Here is a 27652-nt window from a genome sequence, read left to right as displayed (position 1 = left end):
TAGCTCTAAATCAGCCTAACTTGGAGACGTTGGAATCTCCGAGGCTTATGTTTTATTTTTATTTATTTTCTCTCTGCTACCGTACATGACATACGATTGGAACAATAAGTCGAGGAGAAGTGCACATTTCATCGGTAATGAGTACCACTGAAACATTTCTCTGCATTAGAACCATCAATAGCAATGAAAGCAAAGCCTACCAGGATAAAATGCTGCGTGTTGTTAACTGGCCGATACAATTTTGCAAATATTGAAATTGGTTCTTGGGGAGGCTCTCATTCCTCCATACAAGGATTCGAGCATGACACACAAACACGCGCGGACACCCACACACGTGCGCGGACACACGCGCACACGCACGCACACGTATAAAAAGGGTGTACAGCGAAAACAATTATAACAGAAGTGATCAGTAATAGTGGCAACGTGAGATAGCTGCCCTTTGGCTTCAGCGGATCACCCTGGACAAACACTACTGCGCGTGCGTCAAATTGAATGAGTGGCGGGGAAGAAGACTGCGGCTGAGGCGTTTAGTTGCTAGTCAAGATTTAGCATTAAAAATGGTTGAAGGTCCTGGGTGTACTTTAAACGGCGAGAAGATACGTGCGAGGATACAGAAAGGACAAAGAGTGAAAGAGATGCGCGGCAGCTTATTCACAGAGAAGGTATGTTGACCGCAAAAGACATCCTACTAACACGAAGGACGTTTTGGCATAGTAACAAGCTCGGGAAGTGTACGTAGGCAAAAGTCAATGAAGTATTCGTCTGGCAATAATGTTTGAGACTCGACAATACTTGTCTATCTACTGTACATGGTGAGGTTCGGCTTGGATTTGACCAGGAAGGAAACAACGCCATCCAAAAGCTGAAAGGGTGTCAGTACGCCGGCGTAGACACCCTCGGGAAGGAGCTCTTCTTGTATTTTGGCCCTAACGCGTTAAGGTATGAAGTTACAGAACGTCTAGTAAGAGTTCAAATCATTCATGTCCATGTCAAGTGTCACTATGTTCCAGGGGTGTCATGTAACAAAATAAAAGTGCACTCTTGTCTCCTCTGACTCAACTGAATTCAAGTGTTTCTGAGTCCACTAGTCAAGTCATTGAACCAAATCATTTGCCTTTGCGGTGAGTCCGTGAACTCGACAAGTCACATGTCACTCGATTCAATGAAATAATTTGAGTTGATGATGTTTCCAATGAATCTTCTAACTCGGGTCATTGTGTTGTCATCAACCAAATTATCTGAGTCTGCTGTGATTCTGGTGAGGCCCCTAACCAGAGTCAGAGAATCACACAGTCTGTGAACTAGCCTTGTGCACTTGGCAACAGATGTCCCATTGTAATGGCCGCTGCAAACTTGTGATTGCTGCCTCCACAAAGAAAATAACTTGATTGACACTCACCAATATGGTGGCCTCTACTCTGCAAAAACTTCTTCCCAGTACATACATTACCTGATGAATATTTACTTTCATACTCTTTACTAAAAAAGTCAATCCTCTTCTAGAGTACACTTTGGCATGAACGGCTCTATGCGAATCAACGGAGAGAGGAAACAAGGCGGAGGCAGCAGCTCCGTCCCCGTGCTTGAAATCCACCTTACCAGCGACATTGTGCGCTTTTTCGACAGCACGGTGGAATTGAGGTAAGCCCAAAATGTGACTGAATTGAGGTCCCATGAGTTCACCTTGATGGTTGTGAGCTGCATCCAGTGAGTGTGCCCCACATGATTTGGCCGTAGGCTATGGTTGCGTTTAAAAGAACTATATAAGACACATGTTCACTTCCATTGCCTGGAAACCTTACTTTTGCTGATCTCATCACTCAAACATTGAGTCCTGTTGAACCATTTAAGGTGGGACTCTTGCACATAGCCCCGATGGTGGCTGCTGCCACTAGGGAGCTGAGCGGACGCCGGCTCGAGTTGGCCGGCCTCGCTGGGGGTATGAGAAACATGACTCTCACACGCCATAGGCTTGTGAAGCATCTCGCCGTCGTCACTCAAGCTGTTGAACAGGCTCACCCGATGGGACGCTCACTTGCGGCAACACTGCATTAGTGAGCAACTCTCTGGCAAGTGGAGTTGTCTGCCCGAACGCCAGTGCTATGATTTCATTGGGTCTTGTTTTAGTGACCTGTAGAATGTCCACTCCTTCTTTTGCTCCCTGTCTACAATTGTCAGTGTTTTTTCCTCAAATTAGTGGCAAGTTTTCTACCCTGGCCAAAATTACCTTGTTTTGTATTTGGCGCATGGCATTGTGGGATGCGTGATGCCAATGTCCGGAGCGTTATCATGTTTTGTATGTGTTTGTACTTCATTACTTTTTACATACTATTTTGTTCCAAGCAATACTATTAAAATGTTTTTATTCTTAAAAGTGATTGGAAAAATGCACTATTGGTTTATAAGGACAAACCTTTTTATATGTTGGCTATTCCATTTGTCAAAAGTGATGAAATGCATAAATATGCATTCTTATCTGGAATCAATTTCCAGGTTGAAATATGCAAGCTAGCAAATAATTCATGTCCAACAATGTCTTCCCTTGAAAATAAGTCATTGGTGTTTATATTAAGATTGGCCAATCGGAGAGGTAAACCATAAACTTAGTAGACTACATAGCTGAACCAATCAGCTGACACCACTCTCAGCCTTTGCAAAGTCACAGTATTGAATCTAAAAGCTGGTACATTAAAGTAAGACACAACCATTCAAAGATGCGCGTGCGTGTGCGTGCGTTAGTTAGATGTCAGCATTCTGAAGGCATTGGGCAGACTAGCTTTACTCGGCAACACATAGAAGCTGAAATCTGAAAAGATGATAAAGCCCAAATAAGCCGTGAATGACTGTAAACTGTGCAGCCAAAACGTAGCATAAAATGAAAATCAAAGAATGTTGGAAATAATCCAATTTCAGTAAGTTGTAAATGTATGCCCTAGCTTTTGATTGTGTTTGCACCAGTAGAGAAGGCCCGGACTGTGCGCCACTGTTATATACACGCAACATGCATACATTTTATTGCAGACGCAGGCTATCGTGTAAGGCTATGTGTAATAGTGTAGGTTTACATGAGTGTCTTTGTGTGCCTATGTGCATGTGTTTTGTGTGTGTATAGACTTGTGTATGTTAGTGTGTCTTTGTATTTTATGCCTTTACTGCATGTACGTATGCCTTTTCTGAATTTGGGTGTGTGCATGCGTATGTGTGCCTATTACCTATGCATGTATATGTAAATACATTTTGTGTGTGTATGCACTGTGCACATATGAGTGGAAGTGTGTATGGGTACTTACCATATGTGTGGGTGTTTGTGTTCTCACAGGTTGAGTGACGACTGCGAGAAGCGTTTGCAAGCACTTCAGTCCCTGGACGTGTGCTCGAAGGCGTTCATCCCCTCACGCTCGGCCGAAGCGGTGAGACGCCACAGTGACAGGATGCTTTGCGATGTCCTCCTCGACCAGGCCGTTATGCCAGGAGTGGGCAACATCATTAAAAACGAAGCTCTCTTCGATGCGGGTCTACACCCGGCCGTGAAGGTACAGATGATGGATGGTGTGCAGCAGAAGATGGTGAGGTGGGGGCGGGGGGTGAAGCGAGACATTCATAGATATTCCATTCTGCATAACCTTCTGGTATTTTATTGATTGATGTGTTGCAGTGGGGGTGGAATGGGGCTAAGACACAGAAAGTAACGCAGTGCGGCAGAAGAAACTGAATAATTTGGGGATTTGATATGATTTAGAATAGAAAAAATTAAGAAACGCGCATACTATACTTTTTTTTTTTTTAAAGAAGACAATACATTACTGTTCAAAAGTTTGGGGGTCCTCATTGGGGAAAAAATCACATTCAATAGATTGTACTATATTTCCGAGTTAATGTTAAGATTTTCTTTTAAAAATTAAAAATTTTCCAAATATCATTCAAAAACGGACACAAGCTTAAACAGTATTGAGAGTTTAAATGGGGAAAAACAAAATAAGTACGTCATTTGTCCCAATTAATTTTGCCCAATTCTGTCACGTGAGGAGCATAACTTGGACTCAGAAGCCGACAGGAGTCTTTATCTGAGAAAATGCAAAAATAACTACTGAATGCAAGGCTGATTTGGAAAGCATAGAAGAATACTGACGTTTTCGCTCGAAGAAAGCTTAACTTCCTGACAACCTGTAAGTAACTTAAGCTTAAATACTGTAAGACATCAGGCCAATGTGACCCGATACAGGAACAGAGCGTAAAAAGGACCATAGCAAATGATAGTTCAAGTTACGTCAAGGAACAACCAGTCACAACAAAATCCACTGGAATGTCAGGAAAGTGCTGGCGGGTTGTGTTTAGACAGGAGACTATCAGGAGACACACATTTTGGGCTTATCCCCTAATTTAGGAATACTGGGATAATGTGAAGAAACACACTGAGAGTGTTTGTAAGGGAAAATAACCCACTTTAGATTTACAGCTGTTTTTATTGGGCATTATGCCAATTGTTAATAAATAAATTAGCAGTATTGATTACAAGAGCAAAAAAAATGTCTTTTGGCTCAAACCACACAACCCTAGCATTGGAAAATGATGAGTTGGGTTAAAGATGCAATGACCATGAAAAAAGTTACCAGATTACAGTTTAAAATAAATGCCATTGAGGAAATATGGACGCCTGTAATATAAGGCAGTGGAGACTGATTTGAACCCAACCCTTTTTTTCCCCAACCATTTTTTGCATTATCCATTATCTGAGCCGCTTTTCCTCACAAGGGTTTTCAAGCAGTCAGCAAGGTACACCCAGAATTGGTTGCCAGCCAATCACAGGGCACACAAAGAACTACCACTCGTGCTCACACCTGCACGTAGGGCCAGTTTAGAGTGTCCCATTAGGTTACCTTGAATGTCTTTGGAATGTTGGCGAAAACCCACACAGGCACGGGGACTCAATACTGTTTCATGAAAATTTGACACTGCTGACCACACCCCCATTTACCGCGTTTCCATGACAACTCGAAGCTGTGCTTCGACTCTAAAAAAGTCTAATGTGAATGGCGTCCGTTAAAAGATGGATTGTATTTTCACTCCAGGAGGCAGCACTTCATCACCAAGCCTCCAAATGACACTTTATTAGTCTAACCGGACCACCTATGTAGCACATGCCCATGTGATAAGTGTTGGAGAAAAAAGGATGACTGGCTTGTGCGCCTGATGTGCGTGTGTGTTAATGATTGACTAAGTTAGAGTTTTTATTTTTTATTTTATTTTATGCTCCCCAAAATGATAACTCAATTGTGTCTTACTAAGGTAGAGCAGTTGTCGGATGAGCAGCTCCACCATTTGGTAAAGATGACGCGCGATTTCACTCTTCTCTTTTACAAGGTGAGGTGTATTGGGGGGGGTTAAAAGTTTTGGGTATTTTATTTTTTATTTTTTTGCCAATTTTGTTTTATTGTCCTCTGTTCAAATGTTCAAGAATTTTAGTTTTTTGTCCATTTTATATATTCAGTTTTTTATCTTCCAATTTAATACACCTCATTTGACCATATTTTTGTCTGTTTTGTAAAATCTTCTAATTTAATCTTTTTGTATTTATGGTTTTGAATTTCCTATAATTTAGACTGTTCCGTTACAATAATGAAACCCAAATTGATAGTGACTAATTAGTATATGTGTTACAATTTCATAACACTGTTACATTCTTTAGAACATTTTTACAGCATTTTTGGGGTGACGATTTCTGTAACCTGCTTATAGCTTGTTTGCAATTGACATTTTCGCCAATATGCTGTCTTCATTCGGATACACGTACTGATGGCTTCATCTGGCATCTTTTCAAACTCACTCACACTCTCCTCTTTCTCTTTTTCTTTCTGCCAGTGTCGCAAGTCTGGCTCTGCGCTATGCACACACTACAAAGTCTACAAGCGTCCCCGATGCGGCCGTTGCTCTGGCGCCATCACCGTCTGTCGTCTCGGTGACAACGCCAGGATGACGTACTTCTGCGATCGCTGTCAAGGGAGTGACACCAGCAGCATCCACGTCAGGTGGGAGCAAAACACTGTGCTTTTGTACCTAATGAAGTGATCCGCAAAATTTGTGAGCGTGCAGTTTGGTTATGTAATCTGAAGAACAATGATTTTCTTAGTAGAACTTGTTTTTGCCTCCCAGAGTTGCTGTTTGATGGTTTACTGTCTTAAACTTTCATAGAGCTTCCTTTTAAAGATGCACCTAATGTTCTCAATAGTGTTGAGGTTAGAGTTTGGTGGTGGCTATACAATGAGTTATTTCTCCGTTGATACCCAAAGCAGCTCAAGTTTTACCGGTATAGAAACAAAATGTATTGAATGAATAAATAAAAAATAAAAAAAAGTAATTAATTAATAAATTTACAAAATTCCCAGGAAAGTCAAACTCAAAATATTACATTTGAATTCTATGTGCTGAATAATTTTGAACCCGGTGTATTTATTTATTTTATTTTTAGTTTTTTAAAATTCTTTTCTCTTCTTATGCTCTGAAATCTACATTTTATCAACATTATAAAAACTAAAATAAAAAGGCTTTTTTTCCCCCCTCTCCAATTATCATTTTCAATACAAAAGGCAGGAGCAGGGCTTCAAAATTAAATTTGAATGTCTCTTTTAACGTAAAGGAGGAAATGTTTAATATTTCCCTTTCACCATCTAAAACTTCACATGAATAAATAGTCGTTTCCTGAAAACAAGTCTGATTCCCTGGTTATACGTGTCACCAAAAGATAGTAAAGGTTGGAGGCACAGGTATCAGCCCAAGACCTACAAAAGGTCTCTGAAGTTCTACTCTAAATGCAAAAGGAAGTGGGACATTTTTAATTTTACCTAATTTTTGGCTTTTCATTGGTCATTTTTCATTTGATCAAAATACCTTTTAATCTGAAGTACTTAATTAAAATTAAATTTAAAAAAAAAAAATCCAATTCTAATGTGCCAGTATCCCAACAACCCCACAGTTGCCATTACTGCGAGGGGCCTTTATACATTTATATATATATTATTGTCGGTGCACACATGACATGCTATTTTTGCAAAAATCTTAATAGTTGAAAATTGATTTTTGTCTTTGACGATGCAATGTTAAATGGTTGAACTAAACATGCCTTTTTAGGGTCTCCAAAAAATGATTTTGCAAGTATGAGGATTCAGCCCGATGCAATACAGCATGTAATTAGGAACAGAACCAGTCTATTATTATTATTATTATTATAATTGTTATCGTCACAATTATTATTCATTTTTGCATTATTCCCACAACAAAATATAATAGTATCTACTCATCGTTAAAAATGCCACTTCCGTATGCTTTGGAGGCATTTTTCTGTCTTCAGCTAAGCTTTCCGGTAAGAGGGTTTCATCTTTGAGAGGCCGTCTTTTGCAGGCAGATGGGCTTGGCAGGGAGCGATAAAGTGTTTCGGGCGCCACCGATGCGCTTGTTCAGTGCGTGTTTGCCAGACAGAGCACGGGCTCAACACCTCCTGGCTGGTGTTTGAGCGAGGCTTAGCGAGGGCTCCCTGCCGGAAGCCCTTCAAACACATTACACAGCTGACAGATCAATCTGTGAGGGAAGTTTGCTGTCGGCAGCCATCCGCATGACTTCATCTTTCCATCCACCCCCCCCCTTCCGTCTTCACAATGATTGGCGGCCTTCTTGTCAAACATAGTGGGGCTTTATGTCGCGGCACTGCATTTAAATGCACGCCGCCTGCTACTGGTGTTGCCTCACCAGCTGCTACAAGTGCAAATGTTTAGTTGGCTTCCTCCTGCGGTTTGTGAAACATTTCTCAGTTTGGGGGACGTTGGCACGTTTTTATTTCCCCCTCTATTTTGTAATATTTTTCAATATTAGTGTGGTATTTTATTTTTTGTTTACTTTGTATTTATCTTTTCAGATCTTTTTCTACTATTTATTTTGTGTAATATATTTGGGTAGTATTCTTGTACGCGAGTTCATCAAATATTCTTGCTTTGGTTTATTTTGTGTGCTACTGTTTTGTATTTTCTAATACTAATTGTGTTGTTTTTCTAATTCATGTATTTATTTAACCAAAACGTTTATCTTTTGTGCAGTATTTTGAAACTATTTTTCCTCAACAAATTAAGTTTTTTAGTAGTTGTCAAATTTTGGGTATTTTTCTTCAAATTTTTCTTTTGCATGTTCTAAGATTTTTGTTTTTCATTTTGAATTATTTGTTTTTTGTTAAATATTTTGCCTTTTAATTTTGTGATAATACACTTACACCGAGTCTGTATCTAACGTGGCTTATTTTTGTATACTTACTTGTTCCGTATTTATTTTGATCAATTTTTTGTGTATATCTCTAAATGTCATATCACTCTACCAGTTGTAACATCTCAAGCAATAAATACTAATGTAATGAATATCTGAATAGGTTAATTATATTCTCCATTAGAAATCCTGAATTTTTAAAATAAATAGCAATGAAATAAATATGTATCACAAACACACACACACGATACTTGCACACACACACACACACACCCCCACACGCACGCGCACACACGCACACATACAATGTACTGATCGAAAACATGCAGTAAACAGAAACATAAAAAACAGTTAGGAATCCCCGATGTAAGTCATCCTTTCATTTGTCATTGAGATGCCTCAAGAAAAATCACTTTGACAAAGCAAAATTCAGTTTAAAAACCACACAACAACCAGTTTTTCCACAATGCACGCTGAACGGAACGATGCTGCCATTAGGTCGTCTGCAACTCAAAGGTCCAATCATAAGGGTGATCACCGCAACACAAATTTGAAAAGGGGTGTATTAAAAGTTTTATTTTTGTCCCATGTTTCATGCTTGCAGTAAACTTCCTGTCAGAAACATGCTGATTGGCTGGGCAACCAGTGGGGGAGCAGCCAGTGAGAATGTGGCAAAGAGGGAGGAAGAGGACTGGGCGTGTCACTTATGCACCCTCATTAACCGGCCCATTGCCAAACGCTGCGAGGCCTGCTTCACTCCCAGAGCTCCAGGTAAAACCAATTGTTAGTTACTGTGATACGGGACTGAAGTGAAATGTTAATATGCGTCATGGTTTTGAGAGCCAATGAGTCAGGCAGACTTAGTCGAGTGACCTTAATTACTTTTAGACAATGTTACCAATTAAAACTTTAATTTACAAGTTTTGACTTGACTCCACTGTTAAATATTGAATGTGTTCAGTATTTATGATAAAAATCTTCATGTGGGAATTGCTGACTACTCTCGAACCATTTGATTATGACCACAGATTAGGACGTTAACGCAATGTGGCCAATTAAAGAAGAGCTCAGATTGACGAACAAAGAAACTGTGCTGAATTAAACAAATTAAATGTTATGTCCTACTTCATGTCCATCCATCACTGGGTTTTTATTTCTTAAATTCACTTTGAGCATAGCAGCAAATTAATTTGTCTAGAAGCGTTTTCAAACAAATATGAATTTAAACTTCAACTTATGATTTTGATACAAAACTGGGAAGGCATTAAATAATAAAAAGCCTTTTAACAGCCTTTGTGCAACTTCCCTTTTGCAGCGAACATATTATCATACAACATAATATAGTTGGTTTATGGCTGTGCGTTTATGAGATTAGACAAGATAACTCTGAATCAGACAAAGATTCTTGGTAGTTGTAGAAGTTTTGGAAGTGTGAAATACTGCAACAGACCTCTTGAGAGGAGATGTTGATAAATGTCCTCATCAATTACAGTAAACGCATTTAGATGATTCGTCAGATAATAATCCTCAAGTAGGATTTTCAAGACTTTTTTTTTTTAGCTCAGGAAATGGGAAACCGTTTTTTTTTCAATTCACATTTTTAACTAATAAGGCACATCCATGTGGAAAAACGAAATCATCCGCATTCAGTTGTGTGTATTCACGCCTGCATAGTGTGGACTAGTGTGGGAAACGAAGATTGGCACATTTAAAGTAGGCCAAACAGTGCAGGTACAGCCTAAAATTTGAAAAATCCTTGTGTGTGAAACCGGCCTTAGTTTTTTATTTTATTTATTTTAAATTTTATTTATGTATTTATTTATACATTTATTTTGTTGCTTTGTTTGCTTGAGTTCTCTTGGGACTGTGTTATATTAGTGTACCAAATGCTTTGACTTGTACCACCCCAATTAACCAATCACTGGCGTATATTTATTTTAGCATTGATTTAACTGTGATCATTTTGCTTACTATATAATGGGGGGCTTAAATTTTCATGGCATTTCATGTTTCATTGTCAGATGCACTGAAATGGCTCAAAGGGAGGAGTTGTGAGACCACTGGACTTCTAGGAGCACATTGAAGTGTTCACTAGTGTTTTTTATGTAATAAAAGTGTGTGTTTAACTACCTTTGTTTAAAGAGTGGAGCCTCAGAATAATCATGAAATGTCTCTTTACCGCTTCCTCCGCAGTCCACAAAGAGAACGTCTCTGCGCCCTCCTCCACCGAGCTGGTGCGGTACCCCTGCACTGCCTTCACAAAACCCCGGGAGGAGCGAAAACTCAACTGGCGCTCAGCTTTCGGGACGTCCACCCTGCTTTTCTCCAACTTGAGCGAGGCGCCTGAGCTGTCTCGCGGGGAAACTCTGGCCTCATCCAGTCAGCCGTGCAAGAAAATGAGAATTGATGTCGGTCCCTCTAACAAGTTGGGGTGAGTAACTCGCTCATGAATAACAATAAAAAAAGCTTCCCTAGTCTTGAGGGTTTTATTTTCAGGTTATTTCCACTCTAAGAAAACACGTTTTATCTCTTCTGCTAGTGCACACACAACAGTAGAATGCATAAAAGTTGTAATTTTTTGAGAATAAACTAAGATTTTTTTTTTAGACAAAATGGTTACATTTGAGAGAGTAAATCAGGAATTACAAGAATAAAACAACTTTTCTTGAGAAAATAAGTCATTTCATTTCATTAGCGTGTTGGGAGGCTTTCAAAAAAGTGAGTGTGCAGCTTGGTATAGCGTTTTGGAAAACATATGGTGTAGATAAAGCACCCTAAATGTGCACTTTAATCACCATTTACTATTAGGATAAAATTGGAGGTTTCATTTTTCTCAACTACGATATGTTTTTAGGCAAAGGTTCAATTAGTAACCCATTTGATCTTGGTTAAATGATAACAAAAAATATTTATTTCCACGATAAAACAACTTCAAGAAAATAAGTCTTAAATTTACATGAATAACATCTATACAAGTACTCAAATACTTTCTGCGAAAAAGAAAAATGGTTGTTGGCTCACCTCAAAAATGCTTAAGAATATTTAACAGTTTTAGAAAAGTATAAGTGAAAAAAAGGTGCCAAACCGTGACGTGGAAGACCACTGTATGTTGAGAGAAAGCTGTCAATTTGTCAGTTTGTTTTATTTTTCTGGAGAAAACAATTTAGAATATTAAGAGATCGAAATCATAATTGTGTAAAAAGAAGCTATCTTACGAAAACAATAGGTTTATTTTCTAATTTTCCAGTCGTTTTGTCTCTTCTGTTAGTGCGCACACAATTTCAGGGATGGAGTCCGGCCACTCCGGCGTCTCCGCCCCCCCCTCATGCGCGTCCCATGGTCACCCAGCTGTGCTGCGAGTGGTCCACAAGGACGGTGACAATAAAGGACGAAGGTTTTACGCCTGTTCTCTGCCCCGGGAGGCAAAGTGCAACTTCTTTGAGGTGAGAAGTTTCACTCGCTGTCTGCAAATTTTGCTGACACTACCTGTGTGTGACATTACTTTTTGTTAAAAAAATACCCCAGGTTCAGCAATTACACAGCACACTTTAACTGACTAAACAAATTAATTTCCAAGCTTTTTTCCTCCTAAGATGAGTTCTTTTTTTTCCCCTCAAGAAGTGAGACTCTCTTTTAAGATGTGTTTTTTTCCCTGAAAATACCTTTTATTATTTAGGGATGGAACAATCGTGACAGTATTGATATCATCATCGTCATGTTACTATATTTAAGCAGCACATCTGTGTCGTGTCAAAAAAACTTAACCGGGGCTTTTCCCCCGCTTCAGCCGAACATAGCATGATACTTTGTTCCGCTGAGTAGATTTTGCCAGTCTGTCCCTCCCCGTCTTCCGTCCGCGACTTAGGCATCCTTCCATTCTTACACTTTCATACTTATTCATAAAATTAATCGCCCCGACTCTGCTCGCAGCTACTGAACACAGCTGTTTATTATCCGCTTATCCAGCTCGACTAACTGAATATATCAGTTTCCTAACAGAACCTGTTCATTTATTCACGACAAGCCTAGCAGATACGATGCGCTGCCAATCAGCTCACAGGATAAATCCACTCATGCGCTCATTGGTCGATTTTGCAATCGAGAACCAATCACGCTGCTGTATATGTATATATGGGTGTATTTTTTTATCTTTTTTTGATGAATATTTTGGAAAAATCCCCGAAACACTCAAGCCGCAAAAAGTGAATCACAAAGTGGCCAGCGTTTACTGTAATGGCGGTTTAAATTTTTTTTTTGTGACCTACCTACATCACGTAACGTGTTATGATGATGATGAAGGAGGGACCATTGAACACAACTAAGTGGGATATTGTGGGTTTTTTTTCTCCATTCTTTAACTAAATAGTGAGGGTTGTTTAAAAAAATGGGGGGAAAATGGGAATGGCACCAAATATGTGATTTTATTCTCATAATATTGCAGCTTTTTTTCCAATTACTTTTTATGTAAAAATTTGTGATTTCGCACTTTAGAAAAAGTCAGACACACTCACTGACACACTTTTGGGTTAGGGTTAGGGTTGAGTTCTAAAACGTGATGACTGTACAGACAGTCCAGAGATCCAATTATTTGTATACAAGTCATTAAAAAGTTCATTCTTGATATCATCTCCCTTTATTTTGTCTTTCCAGTGGGCTGACTTACACTTTCCCTCCTGTCACCACGGCAAACAATGCGTGATGAGGACTGTGCTCAAGCTGGGGCGCAACAACGGCCGCAATTTCTACACCTGTGGCTTCCGTAAGGGTAAACAGTGCGATTATTTCCAGTGGGCGGAGTGTGAACCTGGCGTTTCTATCCTGCCAGGCTGTTAGTGTCAATTTAGGACTAATATGATTTTGAATTATGACTAAAAAACACATTAAAGTACCAGTACATGGATACTTTCAAAATGGACTTGATGTATGTAAATTGTATGGAACTAACTTCTTTCTGCCAATCATGGGTGTGTATTTATATTTCATCACTAAATATTTATTAAAGACGCCAAACAAATTCCTACATCAGTATTTACTTTATTGTTGTAAATTTCTCTGGAAAATCTTGGTTTAAAAACAAAAATTAAAAACAGTCGACTGACTTGAGAAGTGGCGCATTGGATTGGCTGTTTGACACCATGTAGTGAAACTGGGAAAAACCGGGCACCTTGTTACAAGCAGCACCTTTTTAAAAAAAAAAAAGCACAAGTAAATGTTGTTAATCAGATATAAAAAACAGACTCATCTACCTGTACCTTAAATCAACTGAACGTTTACACAGTATGCTTACCAAGTTACCAAATATTGTGGGCGTGTATCATATATGCGGGTTTGGTTGGTTGGTGGTTTTGGTCAGTGACAAAAAAACGTATCTCTATAGCTTCTGGACAAAATGTACAACCTTCCCTGGCTTTCTGCTTTGTATCCACATCTTAAAGAGTTCTGAGGCACATTTCATGGTTTTTGAACTGTTGGCATCAAATTGTAAACATTTATCTCATTTTAGACTTTCAAGTGATTCAGATTGAAGTTATGGGCTTTTGATATGCCAACAAAGCAGCCTTTAAAAGAGCAGCAACTTTTCAACAAATTTGAGTTAATATGTCGATACATTTTGGCTGTTGAACAAATGAGATCTAGGTCGTGATCCAACTGAATTATACTGTTTGCGTATCTCTGTAGATACTGATGAGTGTAAAATTAAAAAAAGAAAACATATTGGCCTTTAGCAAAGCTAAATTGATTTGGAAATATAACTGAGGCCTATAACTATGTAGATCTCAAAACTCAATACTTTGTGGTGCAAAATAGTGCAAATGAGATTTATGACGTGATAAATATTTAATATAGTTTGCCATCAAGCTCTTTGTCATGGATGACGCCAGCTGTTAGCGTTGCGGTATTTGAACGTTTGATAAATTGCTAATATAGACAACGTCTTATTTTATGTCTGCATATGTATTGATTGTAATGCAACATTTCTGATCATAGCTGATGACTTTTCAGCTTAACGCTTCTTCTGTGAAAAAGTTGACTGTACACCTAAGCACTTGTATTGGGTCTTTACCGACTCTGCATATCTCTTTCGCGATTAGCACGCATAGGGACTCCTCGTTCGCCTCCTCTGTGAAAACGCTACTTGTTAGTGGGGTCGTTCCTCACCCCGGAGGACGATCTGCATTACGCAGCTTGTAATTGCTGAAATGCACGGACTTCGATATAGTAAGTACAAATAAAGTCTGTGATGCTGCGGCGCAAGCTGTCTTAGCAGCTAGCATTGAAGCAGACTCGAAAGAAATTACTTCCACTAGTGCGGGCGGTAATGTGATGTTACACGACACTTTTTTTAAATTTCTTTTTTATTTTATTTTTTTTAATGATCCTGTTTGTTGCTGGTTTGTGTCACCTGTTCACAGTAATATACCACTGATTTGTTAAAAAAAAAAAAAAACGAAGAAAAAAAACCGCAGCTTTGGCGATTTCAAAATCACGTCTGAGATTCCAATTTCGGTCCCAAAACGATAAATCGTTCAGCCCTAGTCTGCAGCAAATTTTTAATAGCAAAATCCTACTTGGCTTGAAAATGTAACTATTCTTATATTAATTTAACTTTAGCAACAAAAATATCCCAAACATTGTCTATCAGGTAAGTAATAATCACTTTTGGCATATCTGCGCATTTGGCACAATCCATGTGTGTGTGTGAATCCAAACACTCACCATAATGGCCTGTCGTGTTGGCACAGATGATCGCCCCAAAAAAGTCCACATAATGCCTCTTAATCCTGGAAATGGCCATCTTGCAGGCTGCCGAGGGATCCGTCCCGGCCCTCATCATCTCCACCGCCAAGTAACTGTCGGCAGTGTGGCATTGGACAGGCGTCAGGCCAACTAATGAGGGCTTGTCAAGGCCGCTAAGCGGGCTGTCACAGTAAGCTCGGGGTGCATTGCTGTCCCTCAAGGCGGAATCTACGCGAACGCTCTTCATAGGACGAATTAATGGACTGAGTCCGAGGTCAATGTTTTGCAATTTCAAGGGGTAAAACTGTATTTTGAGAATAAAAGTTGCAATGTTAAGTAAAAAAAAAGTTGTACTTTTTCAAGGAAAAGGTTGTTTTAGTATGAGGAACAAATACAGGATTCTCTTAAAATAGAGAGTTGAGGATTAAGATAAACTGTTGTAGTCTTAAAACGGTACTCATGCTTTTCAGACAGTCATGGCGAAATTTAGATTTTTTTTTTTCCCCATTTTTTAGTATTTTTATTTTATTTTATTTTTTTTTGAAGATTAAAGTTGTGATCCTGTGAATTTATTTCCCCCAAATGAAGTCATAATCTTACAGGAATTGTTTTCTTCTCAACTAAAGGTTGTCATCTTGTAATCTTGATTCTAAACTGTACACAAGCCGTTGTACTTGAACACCATTGTATTTTCTTCCCACCAAATTTTCAGGACAAAAAAACTAAAAAGTTGTATTTGTAATCCGAATATTTTCTGATAGTTATGAGCATTTGAAAAAAAAAAAACCTAATATAACGGAAGAAAAAAAATCTAAATTTCAAGGGAACACATTTTTTAGCCTGATCCAAGGAGAGTATTTATTTTTTAGCCTGAACTAAGCGCAAATGTGACAGTCTGGGCCAATACAGTACTCCATCCTTTTTTTACTCTTCGTGTTACACAAGCAGCATAAAAGCACAAGAAGCTACCTGGGCAGAAAGCGCATCATGAGGTCCCCGTCTCCAGTTGCGGCGGCGGCTCCTGCCAAGCTGTCAGCGTACGCTCCTGCCCCGACGATTGGAGAGTCCCCTACTCGACTGTGTATCAGGATACAAAATGTCTGAATGTATGATTTGAACATGCACATTTGTGACTCGAGTCACAAATATTGACGCACCCTGGAACTTTATGAGTGAGCCCATTAGTGGACGTCCCTGCAGCCACATGGCCGTATTGATCCAATGCGATCATACCTGGTAAAAAAAAAAAAACAACAAAACATTAATTTAATTAAAGCTGCAATCATTTGGGCACATCTCTCACTAAGAGTACAAGCCCTGGAATTCATTTTTTGCGTGGGACCAGAAGATGATATGTATTGATAGCCCTGTCCACCCAAAGGTAAAACACAATGAAGGACCGTTGTGTAGGAATCAGTGACATCCAGTGGTTAAAGAAGGATCTTGCAACTATGTAATATGGAATTAAGGACCAAAACAGTTTTGCATTTTAGGTCATCAGAGCAATCTGAAAATATCATTCTTCATGTCATGCAAATCTGTACAAACTCACCTATGGTGTCGTGAGAATTAATATTAGTAGAACGGCGCTTTCTCTGTCCCAGCTTCACTTGAGGCTTGTAGGGAGGACACGATTTGGACGGGTTGGGAAAAACATTCTGTGGAAGAAAAAAAAAAGTTATTTATATCCATTAATTTTCTAATGTAATGTTTTTTTATGCAAAAAAGTAAAAAACATGATTATTTACTCATTATATACCGGAGTACAGCAATTAAGTTTGAAAATCCTCATTCATGTTGATAAATGAGAAAACTGATGAAAGGAGAGTGCACTCAAAATAGAAAGATTTCACGATGAAGCGCTTCACGATGGTGGCTGCTCTCTTCTCAGTTTTATGGCAGCTGCTTTTATTCAATTTGTTTGCTGACCACTTTGGATTTACACCTACACGCTCCATCCCGAAGCAAATGTGAATTGCCTGCTTTTATCTATCATATAAATTGAAGGCAAAATCCTTAATTTAATGGAAGTGCTTTTAAAAAGTCGTACATTTGGCATCTTTAAACTTGTTGGTACTCTGTGTCAAAAAATGACCTCATCTAAAGTCGTAAATGTGAGCTGCTGAATGTTTAAACCGACAAGAAAAAAAGGCATGTTTTCCCCCTTGAAATTAATTTTCTAGTTTGAAGTTCATTGAAAAATCTTCAAAGTAAAATCGCTGACATTTTATGCTATCTCAACTTTTACAGCAAATTTGAGATGAAACACGCCACGTTGGTTAATTTGCAGATAGAAATGTGAGGGTAAGCGGTTCAGATAATGGGTAGATATATTTGAATTTTTTACAAATGTTTTTGTTCTTGTGTCTTAATGCTCCTATTATGCTGCGGGTCAACTTGACCAATTTAAAATGAAATCCTCCGGTAGGGCTGAATTGATTTCAGGATATGATCTAGGGCAAGGCAAGTCAATTCAACATTAAACGCATGAACAAATATTATTCGGATATGTAATTCTGAATGGGTTTTGTAAATGCGAAAGGTAAATGGTTCCTGTGAAATGCTAAGAAAGTATCATTTTTTTCTGTGCTTGTTTTCATTCATTTTTTTTTAATTTTTCATGTAAATGTGTTTATTTTTCCTTTTATGTCATGAAACTACTTTAATAAATAAAAAAAACAAAAAAACAGTTTGACCGTAGAAGCTCCTCATCATTGCTGATGTGAGCCGCAAGCATTTCATTTCCGGTTTTTGAGCATGTTCGTGTAGATGTTTTCTTATTTTCTCTCGGGACGCATTAATTATAATGCTAATTTGCTGTTCATAACTGGTAGCGCAGCGCCCTAGCGTGGTTCTCGTCAGACCTCTGTGAAAAGTGTACTGTACAATTTAAAGACTTATTGTGGTCTTCTGTGGCCAGCGTTGGGCATGTTATTTTAAAAACGTTAGTGGTTATAGTTACAAATGACTTCTTCCCAAAAGTAATCAAGTTACTAACTCAGTTACTGCCTTGTGAAAGTAATTAGTTACTCAGCAAACAAATTAGGTTTTTCTGTTATGTTGCAGTGTAAAAGATGTTTATAATAGCTGAATGAAGAATAAAAACAATATATTTTAGAACATTTGATATTTATTCAAACTGAACAGATTGCAACTTGCCACAAGCATAGAAATAAAAATGTAGGAAAATAAATATTCACACAATGCATTTAAGTGCAAAAAAAGGAAATATTCAGCATGAACAAAGATGTTAAGATATACTGTATTCATTTTCTACAGAGAGTTTATTCTCAAAATGTTTCTTCTTTATTCTTCTAAGTTTTGTCGTTGTTGTTGCCTTGTGTTATTTCAGTGTTTTTAAAATTCTATTTGACTTTGATGTTTAAACAAGGAAGGATTAAACTTTAACATGGTTCGATTTGACCTGTACCACAACAAGGAGAGTTGAGGATTATCTTGCGGCTATTACTTAGAAGGGCAGGATAAATCAAGCAAATGAAACATTCCTAAACCCAACAAGCCATTTTTTTTTCTCCATGAACGACATAATTATTAGCATGCCAGTCAAGTTCACAGCCCAATATCTTTTCGTAGCAGCACGCCCGAAGCCAACACTAATCAGCATACCGACACACTCACCTTTCGGTAATTAGGTTGGCAGTTGCCCTTCAGCCACTGCGTGAAAATATCCAGCGACTTGATGGTGGTCAGGTCCTCGGCGATGAAGCCCATGTTTTCTGCGAACACCGTCGCTGCAAAGAAAGATGACATATGGCCTTCTTAGAATTTTTGGACATGAGAGCCAATTTTAACAGCCCTAATTTGTTCTTGTGAGCGAAATGTAATCGCGACTGATGAGCCAGCCACGTCCAACCAGGCGTTAACATGCGTCGGCTGACGCCAGAGCGCTCAATAGATGCCTTCAGGTTGCTTTAAATTAGTTCAGGAATAAATTTCACCCAGGTTGGCTTTGTTCACCAATTTAATCACAAAATGTAGGATAATGAAAGCATTTTGTGCCATTCACTTTTTTTTTATTTTCAAGTCATTGTTGGCTTTCTTGAATCAAAATCAAATTTGCCGGAGGGTATTCATATTTAAAACATGTTCTGTTTATTACGCCATTTTTGTGTCCACAATCATGTTAACATAAAATAATGCAATTTTTTTTGCGATGTTCATGTGGACTTCTAGCTCTCAAGTTTTCCCACCAGAATGTGCAACTTTTACCCTTTACAAAACGTGCTGCAAAATGCAAAGATTGTTGCTTTTGATGTAAAATAATGTTGAGCAATGCCACTATTTGATAACCGGGGGTCATCGGTTTACACAGTTCCCAACATATTTCAACGTTACTAACTAGTTTGTGCCGCGATTTAAGAATACGCGTAGGACTAGAGCTATATTTTACCACTTTGATTAATCAGATAAAATTTAGTTTGCATTATTAAACACAATATTGTGCATGTGAGGCGCAGGTATTATTTTTTTCAGATTCCACTGTATGGCTTTTAAAGGTGGGCCACAGCCTGGTGAGTGACATGGGCGTCAGCGAATAAGACTGAAAGTTATCTGGCTGTTAACTAACTAGCCAATCTGCGAGTTAAACTGGTGTTAGTGGCTCACGTATGAATAATCACAATTATTTTTTTTTTTACCCCATTCAAAGAATGCAGAAAAATTTCATCCAATTTTAACCGTTTGTACAAATGTGCCTCACGACTGAAATAATAACGGTCACGATTTATTTCAGATAATGGTGTGCACTCCCATTATCTGAGTAAATACGACAGCTAATCTGTCACTCCGTAGGCACGCAAACATGGCCATGAAAATATGCTCCAATTTAAATAAGAGTGTCACAACGCTATTTAAGTGACTGGTTGTCGTTGGGACAATCTGAGACACTGGTGGGATTTTCCCCACACAGAAGTGAGGCTTCACAGAGTTGAATTGTCAAGGGGGACACAAACCAAACAGAAAATATCTCGTTAGTGCCGGTTCTCCTAGAGAAAAAGCCTTAACGATGGCAGGAGGTCAAAGAAGAAATGTCCAGAGTGACTTGGAAGCGGAATATATGCAGAAGGAGAACATCTTTCAAAAGATGTGGAACATTGAAGATCACACCTGATAACTCGGCTGTTGTTTAACAACTTGGAAGCTACAATTTGGAAGCATCCGCCAGCAGAAGATTGGAGAAAAACGTCGCCTGGTCTGATGGGTCTCCATTTCTGCTGACACCTGATTAGCGGCACATTGGAGCGTAAACAACATGAAAGCGCGCATTCGTCCTGCCTCGTAACGAGATGGGTTCAGGCGGTGGGATGTTTTCTTTGTCCTCTGAGTAACAATTGAATTAGAAGCCACAGCCTTCCTCTGTGTATTGTGACTGACCGCAGACTACAAACATCGCTTGATGACTGGCCAATGGTTACTTCGAGTTGGAGATGGCGCCGTGTGCTGCCTCAAACCAGGGTTAGTGTTTGGAATTAAGATTTCATGTCAATGTTAGGGTTTCAAAATAGGGTGCTAAATCTGGGTTTGAGTTCCCAATTAGGGCTTCAATCCAGAATAAGGATTTCAACTCATGGTTTTTAATCAGTGTTTATTGTTGCGGTTTCAAACGAGGGTTAGGGCGTCAAGTTGTAGTTTCAGATGATGTTTAGGGTGACAATCTAGGGTTAATGTTTCAAATCAGGGGTTTCGAATGTATGTTTTTCATCATTTGTAGGCTTTCAGATAATTTAAAATCAGGGTTTGTGTTTCTAATCAAGGTAAGGGTTTCCACTTCGAGTTAGGGTTTCAAGTTCAGGTTCTTTTGTGTGGTTAGGGTTTCAAATTAAGATTTCAAATCAGGGGGTAAGGTTTCAGGTTCCAGTTTCATGTTATGGTTCTGGTTTCAGTCTTGAGTTAGGGTTTTTTAAAAAAATGGGTTAGTGTTCAAATTTAGGATTCCAATCCATGGTTATGGTTTCAAATTTGTGTTAGGGATTCATTTTTTTCTTTCTGTTTGTGTTGGAAGTCAGCGTTAGGGTTAGAAATTGGGATTTCAGGACAGGGCGTTGGCAATTGCTTCCAATGCCAATGGGAGTGAGTTTCGGGTGTTAAACTTCACACTCTGGTCGTCATACCTGACTCTCCCACCAGCATGGTGTGCTCTGTGTGTTCCATCACTGCTCTCGCTACACCAATGGCGTTCTTGATCCTTCTCAGGTCAGCCACGGCGCCTACCTCCATCGTATTACTGCTCACACAGACATTTTCCTCATTAACCCCTGGAATAGTGTTTTTACATGTGTTTATTTATTTTTTGATTTACCCGTTGATGATCATGGCATCCAGCGTGGTCTCACCGCTCTCATCTGGGCTGCCACCGTAGCCCACGCTGCCATCGCACTGCTCCTTTTGACAGCGGTTGCACCCCGTCTCCACGGCGTCCAATACCGAGCCACCGGACTGCAAGACCGCCCACGCTGAAGCGGCAACACAATGATGACACTGAACCAGTGAGTGTTAAAAGACACTACAAAGTGAATTCAGAGATTTGTTTCTAAATGCATAATTGTTTGCCCATAATTGCAGAACACACATGTAAAGACTGAGAACTATGTTGTACTCAATTGTGGAGTTATATTGGACTGCCATGACCACTTTAGAGCGCCTCGGTGCCAGCTGAGTGTGCGCATGTTACAGAGAGAAGGCGGAAGAGCGAAGGAGGAAAAAAAAGGTGACAGATACTTTGTGCTGGAGTGGCCGATTTAGAGCGCCATCGCTGACCCCATGGAATATATTCTTGCCAGATATATTTTTGCGCTTCAGACATACTTTTCTGTAGGCGTGAGAAAGATGCTGGATGAAGTAGGATTCAGTGTTCCAGGTTGTATTACTTGTATTTGATTGACACATGAGAGGGGTGTGGTTTTATTTTATACAGCAGGATGCTCACAGGGTGTGAAAGCTGTGCTGAAAGCGTGATTTTTGTAAAGATTTTGACACATTGTATTGTATTTAAATTGGACAGGGTCGTTACACGCTCAGTGGGGTGTCCAATTTAGAAAGCATTTCATTCATAGGGCGGATTCAACTGTGTATGACTAGTGTAACAGTCATTATTATGTTGTTAAGGGCACAACCACACGCCTCAAATTTATATAAACATATTTTTTCAACCTTAACGTGATGCCCGTATTGAACGCCATGCCTTAACCATTACTGTTACCGAGGGTTAGAAACAGCGCACAGCACATTGACAGACAGATGGGGCTCGACTGAAGTCTACAATTCAACTTTGGACTTCAAATTTAATAGTTAATCCTCAGTTTCTGTGATTCTTTTAGTTTAAATATGACCTGAATGACTTGATTAAGCCGCCTCATAGTTAATAGGCCTTTTCTGATGGTCTAACATAATCAAGAAAAAAATGATCATATTCTACACATTGATGTCATATTATATCCTCGTGTTGTATTTTTAGGTGAGAGTTTTTATCCAATCAGAATTCTGCTACTTCGTGTTGCCAGGCAGTTTTCACAATATCAGTAGCACATACTATTCTTTCCGAGGCCTTCAGATACAATCGTGCTGGCACCTGTTTTGTCAATTTCAATGGGGTTTCAGAGTTGATAGACAGTTGTGATAGCCAATCAGATCACAAAATGGTTACAGTGAGCCTTCTCGCTGGGCTTACACTGAAGGTGATGAACGGGACTTGTGATTGGATACTCACTCGTGAGGGGGAAGCGCTATGCAGAATCAACACACCTTAAAGTCGTAACTGGCGACCGTTCGAAAATCCAAAATATATTCTTGCCTTTTTTAAACCACAATGGCCGAAGGAGGGATTTAATTGCAGATGCACTTGTGAGGCCATTTTCAAGACGGACCTTTCAAGAGAAGCTACGTCATCCAACACCCACCTAAGTGGGTTTCTACTATTTATCCAGCCGTGGTATCATAAATGATGGTGTCATGAGGGGGTTTTATTCAAGTAGGACTAAGTAGGACTTCACTGAAGGCCTAGGTGTGAAATGCACGGCCCGCCACTGCGAACTACCCACCTTTTTCTTAGGTTTGTGGGAACAAGTTTTGTATTTTCTTCATGTGGCCAAAAGCATTTCAGAAAATAGCAGCCTAATTAGGTTCAAAGCATCATTCTCTCAAAACACGCAATCCCACTGGCTCAAGTTATTCCATTCATCTCACCACTTTTTTTTAATTCTGACAAAAATCACATTGGGCTTCTAAAAAATAAAATAAATAACATTTAGATTTTATTCTTGTAATATTATGATTTGCCAACTTCTTTTTTCTCAAAACGCCCCCCCCCCCACCAAAATTAAAACTTCTTATTATAGGATGACACGTTTTGCGCTTAAAAAATGACTTTATTCTCATATATGATTTTTTTGTGTGAAAATAATTTATTTAGTTAATACATTAATTATTTTCTGAGAAAATAATTATATTGTAATATCATGACTGTTTTGTAAGAAAATGTGATCGTTCTGATATAGATCTTTATTCTCGTAAGATTGACTTTTAAAAAAAAGTCTCTCAAAAATCTTGTAATTACAACAATCTATAGATGACCCTTTCTTTCTAATTGTTCATTTAAATTTTATTCATGTAATACAGCAATGCCTTGAGATACGAGTTTAATTTGTGTCAACATCTATAACTCAAGACTCGGAGCTCGAATAATCTTTCTCTCTCTCTCTCGCTCTTTCTGTTTCTCTCTCTCTCTCGCTCAGAATTGTGTGGCTGTGTGAAGAAGCATATGAGAGCCAAAATAAACATTCTAAGTTTAATAAGAGCAAAGGGATAAAGTTCAATATTTCAAGGTCACTGATGATGTAGTGGTACCCTTGACGGACTTGTGTGTGGGGAACATGTATTTGGTTCTCACTCTCACTTGACCAAGTGTGTTGCAGTCAGGAGAGATGGAAATCATGCAGGAAAGCGACCCTCCAGGACTGGAGTTTGACACCTATGCTGTACAGGATAAGCTGTATTGAACATGATGCGTTGCTTCACCATTTGTGTTCAGATAGCCGCTCCTTAACACGATTTGTTGGCCCGTGTCTGCTGGTGCAATGGTGTTTTCGGTGTTTTCCATTGTATGTTGGTATGACGCTAGCAGAGCATGTGCTTGTTTTGAATACAATGTGCAATTGTCTCTGCTTTGTGTTTAGTTTGAAAGTAACCTTCAATCAGCCGAGGGTGGCAATAAACAGCTTGAAAAATCTTTTTGAAGAATGTTTACTAATGTTATCTGCCAACCAGCTGTTTGTTGTGAAATGTAGTCATCTGCCAACATATGCGCTCACATCTCAAGTTTGAACCAGCAAGTCAAAGCGAAAAATCTCTCTCTCTCTCTATTATTGTAAAATAACTATACTGAGGATAATATAACATTTAATCTATTCAATTTTATCTTAAAATGGTGACATCACAGTTCAGTTGTCATTCAGAACAGATTGCTCCCAGACACATTTTCTGACCGAGGCAACTCACACAAAAAAATAAAAAAACATTCTTGATAGGCGGATAGGCACTCCAGAGACAAAACTATTTTAACCAATAGAACTTATAGATGCAATTCAAAAGCCACTTTACTTCACTCCAGTTTTAAATGTTTTTTTCGACCTGTCGCACATCCTAAGGTGCCAAGAAATTATGTAACTCGGCGGCAAACGTATTCTGTCGCCACACTGTGTGGGTTTGGGTTTCTTGTTGCTCCATGTCCGGTGTTACAATTTTTAGAACAGAAACTTCAGAGTACAGCAACATCCCAGGGCTGAAAAATCAACAAGTTGTGTGTACTGAGATACCCGCAGCACACAGCAGGTCAATTTGCCTGCTTTCATGCCATCAACCTCTGGAGACATGGGAAAAAAATATGTTCAGCCGATAAATTAAAGAGTTTCATCGACCAAGTGCAAAAGATTTTTTTTTTCAGATAATGCCCATCTCATACAGATTTCATCTGTCAGGGCGGCTGCGTGGAGCGCACCTAGCGGAAAGCCGCCTTGACAGATAAAGTTCCGAGCTAAAGTGTTTTCACTTCCAATCTGCGACTTTCCGATGGATAGTCTCCAACGCACAATGCAATGGAGCGAGGGAAAACCAACCCTGTGTTGGCAGTTTGGAATCCCACTCAGGTTCAAACGCAGTCTCTGATGCTCATGTTTCACATTATCATCAGGGTGCAGATAACAGGGCGGTAATCGATTTGGCTCTGAATAAAAACTTACCTCTGAAAAATCCTTACATGACCCCTTCAAGTCTGGCTGCTTTTATTTTTTGCCAATGCAAAATGTCTACTATGAACTTGCATATATTCATATATTAGGACTGTCAAACGAAGATTTTAATCGAATTAATCACAGCTTAAGAATTAATTAAACGTAATTAATTGTAATTAGCACGATCTCCAAAATACGCAATATTTTATACATTCATAAATACAACAAACGCATGCTTTGCGTTGAGATGGTAATCTAAACACAAATAGCTGCGGTGGAACTGGAATTCCATCTCGCCATGAGTGCAAATCACTACCTGTGTATCTTTGTTCCATGTGAATTCTTTTTTTATTTGAATTCCAACCGGACGACCAACCTGCTTGTCTTTCATTTTCATATGCATGTGTCCACTGGGGCTGAACGTTTTCGGCCAAAATTGTATTGTGATTTTTATGAGACTGCCATTTCAATTTTATCCTCGTACCCCTGTTCGTGAAAGCACTACTTGTTAGTGGCATCGTTTATTGGTCACCACCGAGGAGAGGGGTTTTCGAAGAGGAACGGTCCAAAATTAAACCTGGTTGTTTTGCACATCTGTTCTGCAACTATAAGAAACGTTTGGTTGAGGGTTTTGCTGCCAAATACTTTTTTTTTATTTGTTTAACAAGTATAAGAACATACAGAGAGTCAATAAAACAAATTCCCCCGCCCCTCATCCTACATTTTCTCAATACAGATGAGTCAAAAAAATTCTAAATAATTTAGAACCTTCTTGTTTACCACTTACATATTAGAAGAGATTAAGAAATGACTAACAATAATAATACATAATAAACAGGAATAAACAACACGTTAATAGAGCAGAGTTGACGAAGTAAAGTACATTTGAAGGTTGAATGGAAAAAGTGGACATTTTATTTTATTTGTTCTGTAATGTCTTTAAATTAGCCACTGCTAATTGCTAGGTTCTTTATGAGTGCCCTTCATATTACATTTGACTTTCTACAAATCTAAAAACAGCATGAGGTCCTGATGCCACGGGGAGCTTTTGGGGGCAAACTGATTCTAATCTCGTCGCACACTGAGTACAATGACAATAAAGGGTTTTCTGATTCTGATTTAAAAAAAAAATCCTCCTCTTTGCTAAAAAGGAAGGAAACGCATCTTTAAACTTCTCGTTTGCGAGTGCGAGTTTGGTCATACTCCCATAATTACGATACTTCAGATTTAGACCTTCTGACAAATGTCATGAAACATCTGACCAGTAATTTTGCAGACAATGACAGGAACAAAACTGTGTTCAAATCCTTATAACTGCTTTTACGTTGCCTAGCAACTACGTACGCACAAAATGACGTTCTGCTTTCCATCTCATCCGGTCGTGTGTTTCAAACTCTGGACTACAAGAAGACTTTTGATTACGCGAATAAAGGAAAGAGAGAAAAAAAATCAAGGCATTTAGAAAAAAAATACCTGCAGACGTCGCATTTTTGAAGTCCCAAGTATTGATAACCAGTGGTAATGAGGCTTGTCCAAGCGTGAGCAGGCATATTAAAGTGAAAAACATCAGCGACACCGGCATTTTGTCCTTAAAACACCTCACACGGCTATTTAATTTAATCAATTCATGATTGACCCGACAGAACAGTCTGCTACATCTTCCAATTTAAAATAAACATGAAGTGTCAAAGTCTGTTGTTGCCGAGCAGGATCACAAGTGAGTAGTTACTTCCCGATGACGTCACATTGACGTTACGCATGATGTTCTTAAAGGGGTAGTGTCGTACCGCCCATATAATGTTTTTACTTGTACACCAATTTGAGCTGTTTTTTATGATAAAAGTGCTACATAAATGGAATTTGATTTGATTAGATGACTAATTCCATCGATGGACACGAAATTGAGTGGAAACGTCTATCACAAATGCACAAAACAGGCCCCTTGCCTGAAACTAAAAAGGATGTCAGTCATTTTGGTTTGAAGGCTGCATTTTAGGCAAATTCCAGAGTTGTCAGAATCAGAAATGCCTTTATTGTCATTGTACTCAAGTGTGCAACGAGATTAGAGAGCTCATCTCTCCAGTGCAATACAACAATAATTCAATTAAATATATAAATTAGATAAATAAGAGAATAAATAGTGAGATGGAAAATAATACGAAATAGGATATATATATTATGTGAAATGTCACGTGACCAGACCAGAAAACAGTTGAGCAGACATCCTGTGTGCACAGCAATGACTACAACAACTATGGGCTGATGACATGATGTGAAACGATGAACTCTCAATGCATGACTGAAATTAAACAGGAAGTTATCCATTTTGGCAAACTCCTACTCTTTAATTTGTCTTCGTGAGCCCGGCCTGGAAGCATGTACCCTGGACAGATGGACAGCGTTAAATCACAAAGCATTTTCAT

The 27652-nt window shown here is 38.9% G+C and overlaps 2 protein-coding genes across 4 annotated transcripts; one reads left to right on the top strand and one right to left on the bottom strand.

Moving 5' to 3' along the window:
* The first annotated feature begins 393 nt into the window (after positions 1 to 393).
* neil3 (nei-like DNA glycosylase 3) lies at positions 394 to 13267 on the top strand. 2 transcript variants are annotated; one of them, XM_088293254.1, is made up of 10 exons: positions 394 to 665; positions 842 to 942; positions 1507 to 1644; positions 3323 to 3536; positions 5290 to 5364; positions 5863 to 6029; positions 8852 to 9018; positions 10441 to 10678; positions 11516 to 11690; positions 12898 to 13267. In XM_088293254.1, the coding sequence occupies exons 1-10, from the start codon at positions 561 to 563 to the stop codon at positions 13078 to 13080; spliced, it is 1563 nt and encodes a 520-aa protein (XP_088149380.1). In that variant the 5' UTR covers positions 394 to 560; the 3' UTR covers positions 13081 to 13267. The 2 variants fall into 2 exon arrangements, with proteins under 2 accessions (XP_088149380.1, XP_088149379.1); XM_088293253.1 differs by having other exon boundaries at positions 395 to 665; positions 821 to 942.
* aga (aspartylglucosaminidase) lies at positions 13266 to 26958 on the bottom strand. 2 transcript variants are annotated; one of them, XM_088293265.1, is made up of 9 exons: positions 26703 to 26958; positions 21305 to 21458; positions 21117 to 21229; positions 18625 to 18737; positions 16538 to 16643; positions 16143 to 16218; positions 15955 to 16062; positions 14965 to 15098; positions 13266 to 13428 (listed from the first exon to the last, which is right to left on the bottom strand). In XM_088293265.1, exons 1-9 carry the CDS (start codon positions 26809 to 26811, stop codon positions 13328 to 13330), a joined length of 1014 nt encoding a protein of 337 aa, XP_088149391.1. In that variant the 5' UTR covers positions 26812 to 26958; the 3' UTR covers positions 13266 to 13327. The 2 variants fall into 2 exon arrangements, with proteins under 2 accessions (XP_088149391.1, XP_088149390.1); XM_088293264.1 differs by lacking the exon at positions 13266 to 13428 and having other exon boundaries at positions 13438 to 15098.
* Between the last annotated feature and the right edge of the window lie 694 nt (positions 26959 to 27652).

The sequence above is a fragment of the Idiotropiscis lumnitzeri genome, chromosome 4 (genome assembly GCF_059441095.1).
Source record: "Idiotropiscis lumnitzeri isolate Australia: NSW breed Sydney's pygmy pipehorse chromosome 4, RoL_Ilum_1.0, whole genome shotgun sequence".
Classification (NCBI taxonomy): domain Eukaryota; kingdom Metazoa; phylum Chordata; class Actinopteri; order Syngnathiformes; family Syngnathidae; genus Idiotropiscis; species Idiotropiscis lumnitzeri.
Note: the sequence above shows the minus strand (reverse complement) of the source record. Positions and strands in the feature narration are given on the sequence as shown.